The 19216-nt window shown below is 42.3% G+C and overlaps 3 protein-coding genes across 6 annotated transcripts in view; 1 reads left to right on the top strand and 2 right to left on the bottom strand.

Annotated features, from left to right (window-relative positions):
- Positions 1 to 1587: 1587 nt before the first annotated feature.
- On the bottom strand, positions 1588 to 11187 carry gtf2f2a (general transcription factor IIF, polypeptide 2a). 2 transcript variants are annotated; one of them, NM_001200575.1, is given in 9 exon segments: positions 1611 to 2067; positions 2372 to 2515; positions 3031 to 3130; positions 3501 to 3582; positions 3907 to 3954; positions 8162 to 8306; positions 8479 to 8497; positions 9259 to 9332; positions 10983 to 11093. In NM_001200575.1, coding segments are annotated over 9 exon segments (798 nt in total). In that variant the 5' UTR covers positions 11049 to 11093; the 3' UTR covers positions 1611 to 1947.
- Positions 11188 to 12375: 1188 nt separating this feature from the next.
- gpalpp1 (GPALPP motifs containing 1) lies at positions 12376 to 16853 on the bottom strand. The gene is made up of 7 exons (XM_017457475.3): positions 16653 to 16853; positions 16352 to 16475; positions 16157 to 16273; positions 15125 to 15389; positions 14875 to 15039; positions 13573 to 13677; positions 12376 to 13365 (listed from the first exon to the last, which is right to left on the bottom strand). The coding sequence occupies exons 1-7, from the start codon at positions 16735 to 16737 to the stop codon at positions 13147 to 13149; spliced, it is 1080 nt and encodes a 359-aa protein (XP_017312964.1). The 5' UTR covers positions 16738 to 16853; the 3' UTR covers positions 12376 to 13146.
- Positions 16854 to 17184: 331 nt separating this feature from the next.
- pibf1 (progesterone immunomodulatory binding factor 1) overlaps positions 17185 to 19216 on the top strand; it is a 34191-nt gene continuing 32159 nt past the window's right edge. Inside the window, exons 1-3 of one of the 3 annotated variants that reach the window (XM_017457473.3) lie at positions 17185 to 17303; positions 18320 to 18591; positions 18678 to 18778. In XM_017457473.3, the coding sequence (XP_017312962.1) occupies positions 18340 to 18591; positions 18678 to 18778 (353 nt within the window). In that variant the 5' untranslated portion in view covers positions 17185 to 17303; positions 18320 to 18339. Of the gene's footprint in view, positions 17304 to 17852; positions 18227 to 18319; positions 18592 to 18677; positions 18779 to 19216 lie in introns of those variants that run through there. The other 2 variants (XM_017457471.3, XM_017457472.3) reach the window with 2 other exon arrangements.

The raw sequence follows: 19216 nt of genomic DNA, 5'->3' as shown, positions 1-19216 counted from the left end.
AATCGATTAACATACGTTGATGTACTTGATTTGTTCCACAGGTCTTGTCCGTATATGTTAGTGGTGTAAAGATCTGATAATGTTAACGATTGAAATGAATCGAATCGAGGGAGCAATCGTAAATAGGTTATAAATTATTGAAAAAGGACAGACAACTGGTGTGTAAATAAATTATAACAGCTAGCATGGTGATTTTGCCCATGATGCTGATGCTTAAAATGGTCCTTATCATACATGAATTAACACGCGTCTACTCCAGATTCAGATATCGATTGGAGGCTACGAAGTTGTAGCAGGTTCTGACCATGAAAATGGCCGTATAAATGCTGTGTAAATGATTGCATGTGATCTGATGTTTCAGACATACATGTGTTCTTTGTATAATGTTAGATCTCCTTCTGAACAGTGTTGCTTCTAGAAGCACTGCTGTCAATCAAATTGTTAATTAAATATCTGATTGTTTAAAAAAAAAAAAATAATTGTGAACTAGTCCTAGGTTTTTCACTCAACTGAAAGAAAACTATTGCAGGACAATTCTTTGGATTCTTTTATATAAATAATTATCACAAAAAAAAGTTTTTGATTTACCTTTGCAAGGGCACATGGAAATGTTTGAAGTGGGCGTGGCCACTTTTACTTAAATGGCTATAAGTTGAATTGGGATACTTATGTATGGGCTTAATCTGCAGGCAGACATAAAAAAAAAAAACTGACCAGTTGGTGGTGCTATAACAGAACAAAGCATGAAATTGGCACTAAATGCGGAACCATTGGTCCAATAAATGAATCTAGCAAGAATTCTCCTTGTCCAAGGTCCAGTCAGCATATATAGCTGCGTTTCCACCGAAATTACCCAGAATAATTAGTCCCCGGACTAATAAAGTATTAGTATCCTTTTTCATCGTAGCTCGCCGTTTCCAGTTCCTGCTGTATTTCATCCTTATCATAAATACTTAACACCTGAACCTCGTCGTCCCATCGGTCGTATTTTTTAAGAAACTCCGTTGTGTTGCTTCAAATCGCAATAAACAACTGTTACCGTACGCACTGCAACAGACTTTAAAAAAACTGTGGTTGAAAAAAAAAAAATGCACTTAACCAATCAGCATGTTCAGCACCCAAGTCCCACCCCCTAAAGTTCCTGAACTTTGGAAAAGTACCCCCTCCTGAGTAGGGACTTTCCAAGGGGGAGATATTTTACCCGGAACTTAATTTAGACCCTGACCACCGAGTACCTCCAGAAGTCGCTAGTTCCTGCAGTGGAAACACAGCTAGAGAACAATTTTGAATCTTGAAAAACAAGGCCATCATCGGTCAATCAACATTCAGCAGCTATTAGACAAGCTTAACGAAGGCCCATATTTCTTTCAGTTATTAACTAATATCTCGACATCTTTAAGGCCCTAAAGCGCTTGAACACCCGATAATTGCTGCTTTTGATTGTTGGTTCTTAATAACTCATAGAAGAGCTCGATAATAGAATATGTATTAAACAATAACTTTGATAATGGTGGGGTGGACGATTAGAATTTTGTCCCCGGTGTAAGTAACATTGAAAGGTGAAAAACAGGATGCTGAACCGGTGCAGACGTTTAAAGATCACGCAGAGTTTAATTCAATTTGTACTACACGTTTATTTCACCAGTGCAAATAACACGTTAAAACTGATGCTAAAACCATAAAGACTGAAAGGGTTTGTCTACAGGCTGCTCTTCGTCTGATCTGATCGTAACAATGCCCTGGACATTTTTTTTTCCATAAAAAGAAGTAAAAACACGACTCCAAAAAAAAAAAAAAAAGATTTAAAAAAAGGTTAATTTCACTATACGGTATTAAAGAGACTGAATTGGTTTCCATAGCAACCTGTCTACCGGCTGCTTCTGTTACAGTGAGACGAGACGCTTCGGAAAGCGGTTTATGGATCGGCGCCGGAGAGGACGAAGCTGCTCAGTCGCTCTTCTCTTCGTTCTGGTAATGTCTGTACTCGGGCTTCAGCTCCCAGGTGTTCTTATGCGTTCCCTTCACGTTGTAGATACCGATGTCGCGCAGGATCTCCTTCAGGTAGATCTGAGTGTAGAGACACACACGACACATGCTTGGTCAAAAATGGTCACTTTTCTGGCCACGAGCTTCAGGATCTGATTACAAGCAACACCGTGAGCTTTTTATAACCTGGGAATTTGAACAGACAAATTCATCAACACCTTCTGACCAATCAGAATCAAGAATTCAAAAGCCCTGTGGTATAAATCGCTCCTCCAAGAGATTATACTTTGAAGCTTTATTCTTAATCTAGCGACACTGATTTAAGTAATTATTGTGCATTATGGGATAATAAATAAACCTTCTCCCCACCCTTCCTGTGTCTTACCACAGGCTGTTTGGTGATGTCTACCAGGTCTTTAATGTTGTAATACTGGTGCTTCTCAAACGCAGAGAACAGCATGTCCAACACCTGCTGCCTGTCCGCTCGCGCTCTTTTACCTTCTTCCTTCTTCTTTTTCTCATAATCCAGCTGTGGGGAAAAAAAAAAAACCAAACAACTTCATATTAGGTGCGTCTCACTCGGCTCCCTAGTTCAGTAGTCTGATCGGGGAGACGGGAATTTCAAGGGCTGTCTCAATCGCAAAATCCTTCTGGGGCGTTAGCGGCCTTAAAAAGGAAAAAAACCCATAATTCGATGCAAAAACCAGGGAGCTTTTTCCGAATCATCTCAGCTTGGAAAAAAAAAAATGCCGGACGAACCCTCGGCCAACTTCTCGCTACAAAAGTAAGTAGCTTGTTCTCGTCGTCGTAGCTCTCGAATGATTACTTACGTTAGCGGTTTGTAACTTCATTTGACGTTCTGTATATGGGTTGTTCGAGTCTGACGAGTTTTAAGTGTTTAATGATTAAAAATAAATCCACTAGCTAGCCAACGATCCTGCCTGAAGTACAGAAAAGTGTGATTAAACGCACAAATTTATATGACGTATGATGTCAGAAAGATATCGGTCCTGCCTGCTGTTGGTCAATGCTCTCTCGACTCACATTATAAGCGTGGTTGGCCACAGGTTTGTAGTTGGTGGTGACTGCTTTATCCAGCTGCTGAGAGAAGCGGTGGGGCTTCGACGACTCCTCGATCTGCAGCCTGGAACGAAATGAGAGATCACATGAGCAAGCAATTTTAGGGCTTCCTAAGTGTACAGTCCCCTCCGAAAGTATCGGGACGGCAAGGCCGATTCTATTGTTTTCGCCACACGTTTGGGTTCGAGATCAGAATTTCAGCTTTCGTTTCCTCATATATACATCTAGACGTTTTAAACAAATTAGGACACTGGGGGCAGAGCCCACCGATTTTTTGGGTGAGTAAAAGTAATGGGACAGACAGGTAAATAACACTTCATCTTTGGGTGCGTATCCCTTGTTTGCAATAACTGCATCAAAGCGATAAAGAAATAGAAACTGGCCTCGCTGTTCCAATACTTTCAGAAGGGACGGTATGTGTAAGACCTTTTCACCTTTTTAACCTCATGTAGTGCTCGTTGGCGGCTGCTCTGCACTCGGCTCGCTGCACCACCAAGCCTTCCAGCGCTATTTTGTCTTTGTGAGGACACACACACAGAGAGAATTATTAAAAGGTCATCATCTGCTCACACACTGATGACACCAAAGACCGCTTCCGTTCGGTCAGAGACGGCGTGTTCCATAACTCTCCTTACGACATTCTCTGGACGCGCCATTTCCCGACACACGGCCTACCGCAAAATCTTACAGTCTGCATCGTGATCGTGATGAGGACGGCTTGGGTGATATTCTAATCGGCTCACGCCACAACTCATTGCATCATCAGTTTAAACTCGTGTAGCGAGACTCTGATTGTTCTAAAGACGCTCGAATAGTCCTGAGAGTAGACAGAGGACTCACCTGGGCCCGTAGCAGTACCTGAACTGCTGCCTTCAGCGTCTGACTGGCCTATGAGAAGGATGGCAACATGAGAACCAAAGGAACACACACACACACACACACACACACACACACACACACACACACACGCGTACACACAAACACACCAAGGCTCATACATACATACATACACACACTGCCACGCGCCAAGCCCCCCCACCACACACACACACAGAGATGCACATGTTGCAAGGAGTCAATTAAGTGCGCACAAATTTCCCTCATCACTCACTCTCACACACACACACACACACACACTCATGGTGTGCGACCTGTCCGATGTGAACACAGCGGCACGGCCACGCCCTGATCCCAATTCTGAAGCACGTTCACTTCACTCCTACTCCAGACACCAAAGACTCATTAAACGTTCTAGAAGAACAATGTAATTATGAAAGTGAGGTCATTTTGAGCAACGGACACAAACACACCGTCACGCGCTAATCACGCTTTATTTAAATGGACATCAGTTGCTTACGTCGTCATGGCAACAAACACCAAGCCCCTGAATGTCATTCATACACACCCCCCCCCCCGATTTAATCACCTGCCATTTCCCAGCTCCCAACCAGAAAGGATGAAGGCTAACACATGCGGCCTCCGAGAAACGCATCTGTTCAGTGTGACACACTCGGAGGAAAGTGCTATCTACCCTCACAGTTGCCTACGATTGGCCAGCGTCACTGTGACTGACAGGGGAGAGATAGTAAACCATCCCTCCCAACCTAGAGACAGTTTTGTTGGTGGAGACACCAGTGTTGATGAGAGGTCAGAGGAACATGGCCAGATTCGAGCTCCCAGGAAGTCTATAGTAACTCGATCGCTCTTTACGACCGTGGTGAGCAGAAGAGCTCTGACGTTTGATATGAACTGAAGGTCTTGACCTGTATGTGCATGATTTTATGCCCTGCACTGCTGCTACATGATTGGCTGAGCAGATAACTGCACTGCGAATGAGCAGGTGTTCCTACAGAAACGATACGACATTAGAATATGCGCGTTATTATAACTCTGAATCAACACCTTCCGACCAATCAGAATGGAGAATTCTACAGCGCTGGAAAACGGAGTGGAAAAACGATGAAATGGAGCTCGGATCAGCCTGAGCGCTGGAGTGAGGAGAGAAGAAAAGCTCTTCGTGTTGAGATTGGCCTGCAGTGTCTCTCTGAGGAAAATCCCCCAAGCTCAGTCCTGACGCTGACGCAAACCCGAGCTTACCCTCAAACAGTCAGCAGGCACTGTTTACCATGCACACCACACCACATCACACACACACACAACCCAAGCTTAGCACAGAAACACCGGTCATGTGTGTGAGAGAGAGAGAGAGAGAGAGAGAGAGAGAGAGAGAGAGAGAGAAGCTTGATTTGGTTTGTGGAAACCAGGTTATTGTCACAGGAGTGCACCATCTAATCACACCCACGACACGGCAACACGACACGACACACACACTGATCCATTAATAAAGCAGACGCAAAAGGTCGCACACGGGCAGCGGTGGAAAGCTCAACACAGACGGACAGCATCATCACACCAAAAATGCCGGACCGATCGGCTACTGTGAATCGCCCGGTTCGAGAAAACAAACCGAAGATGAGGAGCAAGAGCCAAATCGAGCCAGAGAGAGAGACAGAGAGATAGATAGAGAGAGAGATAGATAGAGAGAGAGTGATGGGGGGGGGTGGGTTAAAAGAGATTCACAGAGAGGGTGTGTGAGAGAGAGATGGGGGGAGTTAAAGAGAGAGATTCAGAGAGAGAGAAAGAAGGTTAGAGAGAGAAAGACAGAGACAGAAGGTTAGATTCAGAGAGAGAAGGTTAAAGAGAGATTCACAGTGAGAGAAGGTTAGAGAGAGAGATAGATTCAGAGAGAGAGAGAGAGAGAGAGAGAGAGAGAGAGCTGGTCAGAGAGAAGGTTAGAGAGAGAGAGAGAGAGAGAGAGAGCTGGTCAGAGAGAAGGTTAGAGAGAGAGAGAGAGAGAGAGCTGGTGAGAGAGATTCAGAGAGCTGGTGAGACAGATTCAGAGAGAGAGAGCTGGTGAGAGAACGTTAGAGAGAGAGAGTGAGAGAACGTTAGAGAGAGAGAGTGTGAGAGAGAGCTGGTGAGAGAGATTCAGAGAGAGAGAGAGAGAGAGAGCTGGTGAGAGAGATCCAGAGAGAGAGAGAGAGAGCTGGTGAGAGAGATTCAGAGAGAGAGAGTGACAGAGAGAGAGAGAGTTGGTGAGAGAGATTCAGAGAGAGAGAGAGAGCCGGTGAGAGAGAACGTTAGAGAGAGAGAGAGCTGGTGAGAGAGAAGGTTAGAGAGAGAGAGAGAGCTGGTGAGAGAGAGAGAGAGCTGGTGAGAGAGAAGGTTAGAGAGAGAGAGAGAGCTGGTGAGAGAGAAGGTTAGCGAGAGAGAGAGAGTTGGTGAGAGAGAGAGAGAGAGCTGGTGAGAGAGAGAGAGAGCTGGTGAGAGAGAGAGAGAGAGAGAGAGAGCTGGTGAGAGAGAAGGTTAGAGAGAGAGAGAGAGCTGGTGAGAGAGAAGGTTAGAGAGAGAGAGCGAGCTGGTGAGAGAGCAGGTTAGCGAGAGAGAGCTGGTGAGAGAGAAGGTTAGAGAGAGAGAGCTGGTGAGAGAGAAGGTTAGAGAGAAGGTTGGAGAGAGAGGGAATCAGTAGAGCTGAAAGCACGACAACAAACCCAATCAAGCGAGCGTTAATGACTTACCAGTGCAGCAGCTCAGATGTTTCTAACACATCAGCTCTTTAATATCATCATCATCATCATCATCATTACCATCTCAGAGCTCACAGCTCGCTTCTCAGACCAACATTGAGCGTTCATTATATGTTTATTTATTTATTTACACATTTCGATTCCTTAGCTACACAGGGACGCAGCAGCGCTACACCGTGTTTATCGTCCCAAACCACAGAAGTTTAAAAAAACAAAAAACAAAAAAAAAGGAATATAACAGTCTGTCAATTCGTGTTTTTACATTTTATATTTATATACACTTCACTAATGTTCTCTTAACATCCTTCAACACTAAAACAGAACGGACTCATCCTAACAGGATAAAAACCTATAAACTACATTTTAGTCTTAGCCAAAAGTTACCTCAGCGATAGTGCTCATTTGAGTCGAACAGCTAGCCGAGTGCACATAGTCTAAGCTAATTCACGTCCGGGTGCTAAGATTAGACTGTTATTTTGTGACTAAAAGATAAACCAAGCTCCATAACAAGCTAGCTACGATTACACCAACTAAAAATAATACATTTATCGTGCTCGCTAGCAAGCTAACATTACAACCAATACGCCAAGTTCACCAGCTAGTCATCATTCTGCTAATACAAAATGCTAGAAAAAAACCCATTTGCTAAGTTTGCTAGCAAGCTAGCTAACAACAGATGAGTAATGAAATGGTGGTTAACGCCGTTAGCCAGGTTAGCTAGTAAGCGATCCAACATTAGGCTAACTACTATAATACGAGCTTAAAACGGAAGCCAGATTCCCTAGCACGTTCGCTAACGTAATGCTAATAATGACGGTGGCAATTAAAATCGTTCGCTAGGGTTTCTAACGAGCTAAAACGCTATAATGTGTTAGTTAATATCATTAACTAGGTTCACGAACAAGCTAGCTGACACTATAATACCTTGCTGTTCATTACACAATATAACGTTATCATTAGCCAGGATTGCTAGCAAGCTAGCATATATATATATATATATATATATATATATATATATATATATATATATATATATATATATATATATATATATATATATATATATAAGTTAAATTTGCTAGCATGACAATATGTCACATGATATGATACAAGCTAGTTAACATAAACTAATATATTGTATTTTTTTTTTTAATGAGTCAGTAAAAGTTTTCTGTACATTACATACTGATTCAAAGCATTGTTCTTACTTCAAGGGTCATTTAATAAACAACAACAACAATAATAAATAGTAAATAAATATATATACTGCTATAATTCAGCCAACGTGCAAGTTAGTATACTTATTTACTCGCTATACACGTTAAATAGAAATCAGACGCAGGCACGGAAGAAGTATGAAATTTATAACGGGTTACACGTGAAAGGACGCCACACCTTGATTTATTTTATTTTACTGTTGTTTTTATGCTCAATTGAGGTCTGAGATCTTGAGCCCTTAAAGCTGTAATTCAACCCTGGTAACGAAGGCGGCGTTAGAAACTCCTCACCTGAGGACGTCTCTGTGAAAACAGCCAGGGTCTGTCCCCCGACCGTCTGCAGGGTGAACGGGTGTTCCCGAGGCGCTCGCACCATGGACACCTTCTCCCCCATGCTCTCGATCATGGTCAGGTCCTCGTTCAGCGTGAAGGACACCTGACCGGAGACAGAGTCAGGACGACAGCACGACACGTCCACATACTACCGCGTCCGAACACGTATCTAAAACGAGTCTGACGACGTGCCGTCGCGCTACAGGCGTCGGAGATTAGACTGAAAAACTGTGTATTCCTTTAAAAGAAAACAAAAAAATGTGATCAATGCTCACCTCTGCCTTGCCCTGATTCCTGCAAAAAACACAAACATTCATAAAAGACTCTTCAGTGTGAACGCGCTGTACTAAACAGTAGGGGTGTAACGACGCGTATCTATAAATAACCGACGGTCCGACGTATACGTGCAGAATTAGTCTTCCCGCGCTAATGACGTGTTTCTGTGAGCGATGGTAAGCGACCCGTTCGCAGCTCACGCGCAGAGCGAAGACGAGTACGTCGGAAGGCGGACGTGAAGCGGAGAGCTACTGTACCTTTCCGATCTGGAAGTGGTCGGGTCACAGAAAATCGTTTTCGATCAGTATTTGCGTTTCTGAGGCTCTCAAGACTGCATGCAGCGGTCACTTGTAGTCAAAAACAGTGGCGAACGGTACGATATTTATACCGTCACTGATATCGTTATCGCAATGAAATACCAGAAAATATTGCGATATAGTTTTAAGTCCATATCGCCCACCCCTAATTCAAATATGAGCGTCTATTACTTTGCAAACATGTACGACTGTTTGTAACGAGTTTGATATACTACAAGAAAACTGAAGCCATGAATATTTCAGTGAAATTCGAAGTTGCGAGTGAAAATGTCAAAGCTTTCTATTTCATTAGTCAAAAGTTGACGTGCATCACGGGTCCGTATTTTGCACCGAAATATGTAGCATCGAATCGCTGGCTGAAAGAATCGATATTAGATATTAGGTCGTATCGTCGTGTATCTTTAGTGATTCACACCCCTACTGAACAGATCCTATTAAAACAGGTGTAACGACGTCACGTACTTGCCAATTCGGAGTTTTCCCACTTCTCCTCGTCCTGGCGCTTTGGCCCATTGCTGAGACAAATACTTCGGTACCTGTGGGGCATAAAATGACTTAATGTTACATCTGTAATACGACCGTACGGTTTCTATTAAAAAAAATGAAGTCATTTTGAATTTCATGGCCGCGACACGTCTCAAAAAAGTTGCGACGGGGACAAGAACAGGCTGGAAAAGTAAGTGTTACTAAAAAGAAACAGCTGGAGGAACATTTTGTAACTAATTCGGTTCATTGGGAACAGGTCAGTAAGATGATTGGGTATAAAAAGAGTATCTTGGAGAGGCGGAGTCTCTCAGAAGTAAAGATGGAATGGAATCTGGATGGAAGCAGATGTTGCTCTAACACCTGTATATACCTTTCAGGATTGATGGTGCCTTTCCAGATGTGCAAGCTGCCCATTCCATAGGCACTAATTCACCCCCATACCATTGTATCATGGGAGTGGTGATAAAAAGCCGGACGGTCCCTCTCCTCTTTGGTCCTCTTTAGAGGACGCGTCATCAATGGTTTCCAAAAATTATTTTTCATTTCGATTCGTCTGACTACAGAACAGTTTTCCATGTCACCTCGGTCCATTTTAAATGAGCTTTGGCCCAGAGAAGACGGCGGCATTTCTGGATCATGTTCACATATGGCTTCTCCGTTACGTGATAGAGCTTTAACCAGCGTTTGTGGATGTCACGGTGAACTGTGTTCAGAGACAGTGAGTTCTGGAGGTGTTTCTGAACCCATGTAGTGATTTCCATTACAGAATTGTTCCTGTTTTTAACGCAGTGCCGCCTGAGGACCCGAAAATCACCGGCATGCAGTATTGGTTTTCACCCTCCTCCCTTGTGCACAGAGATTTCTCCAGCTTCTCAGAATCTTTTGATGACATTATGTACTGTAGATGAGACATTCATATTGTTCGCAATTTTACGTTGCGGAACATTATTCTGAAATTGCTCCACAAATTGTAGACGCAGTTTTTCGCAGATTGGTGAACCTCTGCCCATCTTTACTTCTGAGTGACTCCGCCTCTCTAACATTCTCCTTTTATACCCAATCATCTTACTGACCTGTTCCCAATTAACCTCCAGCTGTTTCTTCTTACTAACACTTACTTTTCCAGCCTTTTATTACCCCCGTCCCAACTTTTTGCAGACGTGTTGCGGCCATGAAATTCAAAATTACCTTATTTTTTCCCCTTAAAACGGTACAGCTCAGTTTAAACATTTGATATGCTTTCTATGGTCTATTGTGAATAACGTACGGGTTTATCAGATCTGCAAATCATTGCATTCTGTTTCTATTTACATTTTACACAGCGTCCCAACTTTTTTTGGAATTGGGGTTGTAATAATAATAATAATTATTATGTGCTCCTTGTTTATGTTATCGCTGTGGTATGAGAGTAGGTCTGTCCCTCCTGTCCTTCATTATTGTCCTGTAACAGCAGGACACAGAGGGGTTTATTCCTTACATATAATTATATATATATATATATATATATATATATATATATATATATATATATATATATATACACATATACACACACGTCTGACGTGTTTATTACACAAGCCATTATTACATTCCCTATCTAGTGCACTTATATATAGGATATATAGAACGTAGCTGATATTAGTACATTAGCAATGCTAATAAATCTAGCTAGGCTACGTGTGTGTGTGTGTGTTACTCACTTTAACCAACCAGACTCCTGTGTTTTGTTTGGCTCCGGTTAAATCCACATCTCCTCTGTCTGACATTCTTAATGCTCCTGTCGATATTTTAGATTTTCATAATGTTATAATTTCATCGGGAACTTTTAATGTAATCAATTTTTTTTTTTTTTTTTTTAGAAATGTGTATGTTCCGCCTCACACACACACACAATGCTGTAATGTTACCGCTATGGACCGACTACAGTTTCTGCTGCGTAGTTTGGAGTACGGCGGCCGTGTCAGGACAAAAACAATCACGTGACTGCCATGACTTCCGGTTTCTCTCTGCGCCGCTTGAGCTGAGCAGTAAAACGATAAAATATCGACATTCACTGTTCATCAGAGATATCGCAGATATCGTTTGAAATGTTTTTGAAGAACGTTTAAAAATAAACAAATAAATAAATTGCAATGACAAACTGATTAGAAGCAGATGGTTTTGTGTTTAAATGTTGTTAAATGTAGGTTTAATTTTTAATTAAAATGCTTTTCAAAGGTTTTCTTTTTAAGGTTATTTAGTTCGTTTGTTTTGATCTTTTCTTCTTCTTCTCGTGACATACAAATGTATATCTATATGTAACTTATTTGAAAGAAAAAAGTCACTTTATTATTCACAGGTTCTGGGTTCAATCCTGAGCTTCAGGTGACTACGAGTTAGCTTTTCTCCTTTAACAAAATTTTCCCTTCCAGATCATCTATCTATCTATCTAGATCCATTCATCTAACTCTATGTTTGTCAGAGCTAGACATGACATTTTTCTGAATTAAAGTCCCTGTGAAGTGCTTTGAAACGCACATCCGTTATTCTCGAAATGACTCGAAAACGTCAGGGCGGGACATATCTAATGGCTCCTCCAGCTTTGTAAACAGTCAACAGTGTTTATCTTACCTCACGGCCCGGGCTAAACCGTACTTGGATTTTTATAACGTCAGGGTCGGGACATTTCGGATTGTCAAGAGCATTTGATTGGACAGAAAATATGATGAGAAACTGAAGTGCAGAATGATGTCATCAAAATTGTTGCTCCGTATCGGTGGTAGAGAGAGACTGTACATTTTGTACATGTATATCTTCTAAATGCGACTTTTGTCATTGTTTTGGAGCAACACTAGCGTATAGATAACCTTAACGCTTATTAAACGTATTCATACTAAAAGCCACTCGTGGACACTATAGTGATCCTGAACGGGTGGTCCGATTAATTGGCAGTCGGTTTGACGAACTGGGAATGTCTCCGTGTTTACCACGTGCTGTTTGATAGATATTTGGATGAAATACATATCTGACTAGTCCAACACTGTACTTAATTACTATCAGCTAGTGAGAAAGTAAAGAGAAAAACATGTTATGAAGAAAAAAAAAACCAAATCCTCAAATGTGAAATGTTTGTTTATTTATTATTATCTTAACAAAAGCATGAAAATACAGCACGGAAAGAAAGAAAAAAACCGCACAAAATAATATTTGCCATCACATCCACTAACAAACACAACCTGAGCAACAAAGTAAAGATTCCTGTCGTTGCAGTTTCTACACAATTTTTCAGTGTTTTAAACCCCGTCGATGTGTTGCGTCGTTTACAAAAACAAACAGAGATGACTAAACGGACGAGCTTAAAATCAGACAAGCGTACTCACTTATGTGATTATCACTTCACAAGATAACCTGGTTCAATTTATTTTGAAATCATCATCATCATTTTGGTTCACTTGTTCACACTACCCTGAACGTATCCAACGTTGCAGCATGAGGCAGTATGTTACTGTCTTTAAAGGAGCTATTTGTAACTTTTACAGCCCACTAAACTGTGATTCAAGTGAAAACAACGAATAAGCTTTTCACTTTTCTCCAGCCAACCCTAGACCCTGTTAAAAACGATGCATTCCTCGTGTTGCCTGCATTTTAAGGAAAAGGCCTGGGGGTGGAGCTCATTTCAGGGCCAGAAAATCCAGCAGGATCCATGTGGAATTACGTGTTGTATTTCCTAGTTATTCTAGAGAATCTCATCATAATATACAGTTAAAAAATGTACTTTAGACCTTACAAACAGCAAATTTAAATGAGTCTGTGATTTCGGCCAAGCGATTAGTTAGATGCTTGACTGATGTTTTTTTAAACGTTTCTCGGTCTGTAATCAGTTCCTCAGAGGAACATTCGGTCCTTGCTGTGCGAGAAGCGCGTGTTGAGCTCTTGACTCTTCTTCAGCAACGCTTTTTTCTGCGCCTCGTCGAAGCGATTGACCTGCAGGTCGGCGTCTCGGTCGAAGGGCTTCCTCTCCACAGGCTTTTTGGAGTCCTCTGCGGCTTTCCTCTTCATTTTCTTGGCGTGTATGCTCAGGAGTGACTCGGCTCGCTTGGACTCCTGGCGAGGAGAAGCAGCGATTAGGAAACGATAAACAATGGACGAGACCATGTCTACTTTGGGATCCCACCCCCCCCTGATTCGTTTAACAGTCAAAAACAAATTTAGAAATGAAATATTGTTCAAAAATTCACTCGGGGGTGCCAATAATTTTAAAAGTACTGTTTTGACAGAAGTGCACTACATAAACAAAAAAAAAACACTTACGTTGTACTTGGACACTTTTTCTGCCATTTCCAGATCTTTCTTGGATAGACGAGGACCGTCGTCGTCTTTGGCTGTCTCTCCTCTCTCTTTCGCTTCTTGTCGCTCCTTAAAAACAGAGAGAGTTTTTTTTCCTGATACGGACAAAGCAAAAGCTCGAGTAGAAGATGAGTAAAGTGGAATAAATTAATCGTGTAGTATGTTTGCTTCTAACGCACCAGATCGTGACGTTACAATAGAAATTTGGGTTTATTGCGTTTTTTTTTTTTTTTTGCAGTTGAGTGCAAAAGTTTGCACACCCCCATGGCACAATGAGGCTGCAAAGTAATTAAATTTAGAGTGAAACAAAACGTTGAGTGTGTTCGGTTTCACAGATGTTCACCTTCATTATCGCAACTAACAATTAATACACAAATGGTTTGTGTTATGGTGTGAGACGTGGGGCGGGGATCTCCCTTTCGAAATGCGATAGAATTATGTAAGGAATAAAACATGACGGTGCTGTTAAAAAAAATGTACACTGAAGTGTTTTATTCCTTTTATACCACGGTCTGTCCGAATACTCGATTCTGATTGGCTGCGAGGTGTCCGTTCAAACCATATATACGTCAAGTGGTCCGTTTAATCACCGTTCGAAATTAATGTGCTGCCTACAAACAAGTGTAACCGTAGTAACATGGAACAGGAAGTCAGGTGCCGTGACATACCGAGTGGCTCCTCTGCCTTTTAAATAGCTAATAGTGTTTAGGTTACCTCGGAAACCTACGACTGGTGGTGGTTGGGGGGGGGTATTCTCAAGAGCATTTGATTGGACGGAAAGCCTGATGAACATCTGCAGCGCGGAATGATGTCAGCAAAATTCTTGCTCCGTATCGATGGTAGAGAGAGACTGTACATTTTGTACATGTATATCTTCTAAATGCGACTTTTGTCATTGTTTTGGAGCAACTCTAGCTTATAGATAACCTCAACGCTTATTAAACGTATTCATACTGAAAGACATTCATTTCCACAGCTGAGTCTCAGGGGGTGTAAACTTTCGCACAGAAAAATATTACTTGAGTAAGGTTAGTATGCTGGTACTACATCTATTATAGAATTATAATACTATTCTATTCTATAATAATATTCTATCGATTATAGAATAGAATATAGAATTATTATATTACTAGTATACTTACTATTCTAAAAAAATTATACAGCTAATACAATTTCTGTGCAAAAGTTTGCACACCCCCACCTCCCCCCCACCCCACCCCCTGGGGAACAAAGGAAATAGAATTCTGTGCAGTGAAATAAACTGACCCTGGCTTTGCGTTCCCGTTCGCCGGGCGTGTCCGTCCACATGGAGCGATCCTTGTCTTCGGGTCCCGATCTCTTCTTAAAGCCTCGTGCTTCCAGTCCGACGTGCTGCAGCTCAGGAGGCAGCTCCGTCATCCAGCTCTCCCTCTGAGGCTTCTCAGTCTCATCCTGAAACATACGCGTCGCAAACTGGCTCTATCAGACCGAGCCAAAGTTTAATGACACAAAATAATACAGAACACAGAACACTCACATCCTGCCCCAGTAATCTGTCCTTCATCTTCTTTGCTCTTCTTTCAAAGTCCAGTGCCACGGAGCTCTGAGCTTCCCCTCTGGATGGCATGGGCCCGATGACGTCCCAGTCCTCTCCCTCACTGCTGGAAGTCTCCGCTTTGTATCCAGGAGGAATCGCCGGTCCCAAAACCCCGCTTCCTTCGTCTTCGTCCGCTTCCTCATCCTCGTCATCATGATGCTTTCTTTTAAAACCTGGAGGCAGCGCGGGTCCAAGCACCGGCGGCCTGCACGTAACAAGACAAGAGAGCTACAAGGAAGTTCAATTTAAACGGGCGCCTGAGGGACACCACCACATAAATGATTCAGTACTGTCCTGGTAACGGTTCTGTACTGGTTCCAGTTCCAGATCATTACGTGATTTCAAGGCAAATTACATTAAAACAGAAACCATCCGCTTAAACAGGTTCTCGATACGACAGAGACTCGATACGATTCACAGGGAATGATCAGAAGGGCCCATGTGAAATCTCTTTTGATTATTTAAAAACATTAGTACACTGAAATGAGAAAAATATCGCAACAGTAAATAGAAGGGATTCAGAAATTATGGTTCACATAGGAATCTGCAGCGCACTCCCAGAATGATGTGTTAATACGCTGTTGTTGTTGTTTTTTTACTAAGAAGTTTCCTTAATAACAATGACTTGTTAAATATCACATCCTCTGTAACAGGACCTGGTGAAATACTACCAGAGGTTTGGATGATACAAATCAATAAAAACGTACTTATTATGTCCTGAAGCGGCAAAGCGTCTTAGGACGATTTCAGTATGGTAGCCGCTTCAGGTATCAAGAAGACACTAAAAACAGGATTCATGGGAAAGCTGTAGAGCTCAAGTTCCCAACTCTTGTCCTGGACAACCCCTGTCCTACACGTTTTAGTGTTTTCACTCGCTCGATTAATCAGGCAAGCAGGGATAACACTCGAACGTAGAGGACGGGGTGTTCTCCAGGGTGCGCTACAAACTACGTATTGTTGGTTTCGTCTCACCTTTCAGGTGAACTGTCTTGATTTTTGTATCCTGGAGGCAGAGCTGGACCAAAGAAGCCATCCTCCTCCTCCTCCTCCTCCTCATCATCACCACACCTTCCAGCTGTTTCTCCCTTCCTGCATTTCAGATATTTGTGGCTTATTAGTCACTCAAGACAAGACATAAAATAAAAACAATGAGTACAAGTCTTGTACTTATAATGCAGACTGTCCCCTGATCCTAAGTATTTGGCTCTCTTGAACACGACCTGTTCCTGATCGCTGGATGAACTGGAGGACTCTGTGCGTTTATAAAGCGGGGGAAGAGCTGGACCTATGACTGCAAAATGATAATATTAATAATATTATAACACACAGGAGAATACGCTATCATTTACATGACATACAAATCATATAAGGGTAGAAAGAGTCATGGTTTAAGCTGTACATTAACTCGTTGCACATATAGAACTAGAAGTAGCATATTAGCAAAACAATTAGCATTATTTAATCATACTCGTGTCGTCGTCATCTGATTCATCACTTCTGCTCGCTCGTAAGCCCGGTGGTAAAGCAGGTCCGATTATACTATCACCCGACATGGTTACAAATTCTTTAAAATATTATAATAATAATAATAAGTTAGGAATGTATTACTAACGCACAATAAACATAATAACTTCCGGTTTCAGAAAAAAACTCCGGAAGTATTAGGATTTCACTTCCTGTCGTTGGTGAACGATAGAGGGCGCTCAAACCATTTAAAAAAAAACGCGTCAACTTGAACCGAAAAGCATTTTCGTAACTAATAGCAAATAAAAAAAAAACATGTGATGTATGTTTTATGTTGGTTTGGAATTAAAAATTAATAAATGAATGTGTTGATTCAATATGTGCGTGATGTGTTTAATTTTTCCGGATAACTTTGTATGAGCGAAAATCATACAGTGAGGCGTGCGATTTTATTTGTTCGTTTGTTTGCACTGAAAGTATACAATTTAGCCGCTGGTTTATTTACACCTTCAGTCCTATAGGTGGCGATATCCGTTGGATGGCAAATTCACAGAAGTAAAAGAAGAAGGCGGTGACGCCAGCGGGAGCTGATTTCCGGTTTGTTTTGTTTACTGTTGTCTCTAAGCGGCGGGACGCTTGAACAGAATAGAGTTGGGTATGTGGGTTTAATTTGAATTAAGTGATTTTTACACAGATGGCGTGTCGGGAAAGTTATTTATATATAAGTGTCTGTGCGGTGTTTTAATGGCAGTGTCAGCAGGCTGCTAGGTTAGTTAGCATAACTGCAGTTATTGAAGACTTTGCTAGCGTCCGTTTTGACCGGAAGTGAGGTTGAGCGAGAGAATAATATCAGCTTTAACTTCCGGGATATTGAGCTAAACGCTGTAGTGTAGTGTCAAACAGCCATAAGATTACACTTGAAGAAATACAACACTGTTTATGCAGTAAAGTGACAGTCGATACCTGTATTACCCCCCCCCCCTCTCTCTCTCTCTCTCTCTCTCTCTCTCTCTCTCTTGTTTTGTTCATTTCTCACTCTGTCTTTCTCTCTCTATGAGTCTGTCTGCCTGTTTTCGTCCCCCCTTCAGTCACTCACTCTCTCTTTTCAGTTTCTTTCTTTCTCTCTCTCTCTCTCTCTCTCTCTCTCTCTCTCTCTCTCTCTCTGTGTCTGTCTGTCTCTCTCTGTTTCTTTCAGCCCCTGTCTGTCTGTCTCTCTCTGAATATGTATGGCTGTTTTTTCTGTCTCTCACTCTCTGTTTCTTGCTCCGTCTCTGCCTGTTTCTCTCTGTCTCTCTTCCTTTCTCTCTCCCTGTCTTCCTATTGTTTTTTTTCTATCTCTCGTTTCTCTCCGTCACGCCCCCCTTTTCTTTCTTTCCTTTTCTCTCACTTTGCTGCACAGATGAACAGATTGATGCAGATGAACTATTTTCTACACGATGTTCATTTTTGCCACTTGACTTTGCTTAATTTTGTCTCATTTAAGTCTCTTGTTTAATATACAGTGTCCGCGTCCCTCCTGCTTTCCTTTAATATTTACACATTTACTTCTCCATACTCCTATAACGGAACTACACACACGTACGTTTCTTCTCTGTTAAACGATAACGGGTGCTGGTTTGACCGTTTTAGCTCCGGATTACGCTCGTTTATTAACGTACTTTTCCCCCTCAGTGTTGAAGGCCAGCTGGAACATGGCCCATAAAAAGCAGAAGGAGAGTCAGCGGGTGAACATCTCCAGCTCGCTGGAGTCGGAGGAGATCAGTCTGGAGACCACGGTGCCCACGGAGGACATCTCCTCCTCGGATGAGAAAAGCAGCACTCACAAGGTCACCAAGCAGGTGCTGGAGAGGAAGGAGCTCCTGCACAACATCCAGATGCTGAAGATCGAGCTGTCGCAGAAAAACCTCATCATCGACAACCTCAAGATGGAACACCTGACCAAAGTGAGAAATCACAAGGATGCAGTGTTGTTACTTTTCTCTAGGTGAGATTGGTCTGATGTGTGTGTGTGTGTGTGTGTGTGGTGTAGATGGAGGAGCTGGAGGAGCAGCTGAATGACGCACTGCATCAGAAGCAGATCCTCGCCCTTCGCCTGGACAGCCAGCTCAAAGTGCAGCAGGATGAGAACAGGTTAGTGGTCAGTACTGATCCACACACACACACACACACACACACACCTCCCTTCACTGACCAGGTTTCAATATTTAAACCCTGTAGCTTCTTCTCAAATGATTTAGATTCAAATACAGATTGCAATAAATGGACATCAGAACACTCATTTGCATGTACGTGATCAAAGCGTCGTTTTGTTTTATTATGATTCGTGTCGGGAGAGACAGACAAAGACACAGACGTATAGACAGGTGGATTTAGACAGACAGAGAGGCGCAGGTAGAATGATGGACACAGAGACAGACAGATGAACACAGTCAGAGGGACGCAGACTGAGAGACACAGACAGACGGGAGGATGGACAGACAGGAGGACGGACACGGACAGAAGGGAGGACGTCTTTCATTTCCAAGTTAAACGAAAGCCCTTTTTATTACTTTCTAGTCTGATTGGAAC

The sequence above is a fragment of the Ictalurus punctatus genome, chromosome 26 (assembly GCF_001660625.3).
Source record: "Ictalurus punctatus breed USDA103 chromosome 26, Coco_2.0, whole genome shotgun sequence".
Classification (NCBI taxonomy): Eukaryota; Metazoa; Chordata; class Actinopteri; order Siluriformes; family Ictaluridae; genus Ictalurus; species Ictalurus punctatus.
The sequence above is the reverse complement of the archived record's forward strand: the minus strand, read 5'-3'. Positions and strand labels throughout refer to the sequence as shown.

Bases quoted from the DNA above. Each gene is read 5' to 3' on its own strand.
- gtf2f2a (XM_017456791.3), bottom strand. From the start codon at position 11,048: ATGTCAGACAGAGGAGATGTGGATTTAACCGGAGCCAAACAAAACACA. The intron at 2,516-3,030 runs GTGAGTCGAGAG...TTTTCCCCACAG, and splicing joins TGGCCAACCACGCTTATAAT to CTGGATTATGAGAAAAAGAA. The intron at 2,068-2,371 runs GTAAGACACAGG...CTCTACACTCAG, and splicing joins ACATCACCAAACAGCCTGTG to ATCTACCTGAAGGAGATCCT.
- gpalpp1 (XM_017457475.3), bottom strand. From the start codon at position 16,737: ATGTCGGGTGATAGTATAATCGGACCTGCTTTACCACCGGGCTTACGA. The intron at 15,040-15,124 runs GTGAGTGTTCTG...CGTATGTTTCAG, and splicing joins ACAGATTACTGGGGCAGGAT to GATGAGACTGAGAAGCCTCA. The intron at 13,678-14,874 runs GTCAGTTTATTT...TCTGTTTTTAAG, and splicing joins AACGGGAACGCAAAGCCAGG to GAGCGACAAGAAGCGAAAGA.